Here is a 742-nt window from a genome sequence, read left to right as displayed (position 1 = left end):
GCTGGACCCCGGGCTGGAGGTGGCGCTGGTGGTGCTGATCACAGTGCTGGTGCGTCTGGGCAGGGTCTCCCAGGGCCTGGTGGTGGACTCTCTGGCCTGGGAGGTGCCGCTGGAGGCCGTGGAGGGCCCCACAAGGGTGGTGGCCCTGGTGGTGGGCATCACTGGGGTGAGGGTGCCGCCTGAAGACGGGGAGGGGAATGCCGTGGTACCGGGCGTGGAGGGGCAGTGGCTGTAGTCACAGCAGAGCAGACGCACGTGGTAGTTGAGGCACATCCTGAAGCGGCCGCCCTGGTCGCGGTTGCGGCACACCAGCCCGAAGCGCACGTCGCACTGCACCACCTGGCCCACGTCCTCCAGGCTCGCGTCCGGCACCTTCTCTGCTCGGCACTCGATGTCCTGAGGCTGCTCGCAGAAGCTGTGGCCGGCAGCGCGGAGGACCGAGAGGGTCTCAAAGTCCCCGCCGTCGGGAACCGGGGTCGGGTAGTCCTCGTCAAGCCAGTCTGTCCACGTGCACCGTGGCGTGCAGGCCCCAGGGGTCGTGGAGGTCATGGAGGTCGTGGAGGTGGTGGAGGTCGGGGTTGGCCTCAGGGAGCTGGTGGGCAGGGAGGTCCCAAAGGTGCGACTGGAGGACGGGGTCCAAGGGGTGGTCTGTATGGGGGAGGTGGCCACGTGGGGGGCACTGGGCGAGGCTGGCTTGGCAGTTGTGGTCAGGGTCCCTGTGGAGGCAGAGGGAGTTGGGACA

The 742-nt window shown here is 68.7% G+C and overlaps 1 protein-coding gene across 1 annotated transcript in view; it reads right to left on the bottom strand.

Moving 5' to 3' along the window:
• Nucleotides 1-742, bottom strand: part of LOC102766465 (mucin-5B) — a 37,624-nt gene that overhangs the window by 11,800 nt on the left and 25,082 nt on the right. The window contains exon 27 of the mRNA XM_015560172.1: nucleotides 8-729. Coding sequence (XP_015415658.1) covers nucleotides 8-729 — 722 coding nt within the window. The remainder of the gene's footprint in view (nucleotides 1-7; nucleotides 730-742) is intronic.

This window comes from Myotis davidii, unplaced genomic scaffold (assembly GCF_000327345.1).
Source record: "Myotis davidii unplaced genomic scaffold, ASM32734v1 scaffold3211, whole genome shotgun sequence".
In the NCBI taxonomy this organism is placed as follows: domain Eukaryota; kingdom Metazoa; phylum Chordata; class Mammalia; order Chiroptera; family Vespertilionidae; genus Myotis; species Myotis davidii.
The sequence above is the reverse complement of the archived record's forward strand: the minus strand, read 5'-3'. Positions and strand labels throughout refer to the sequence as shown.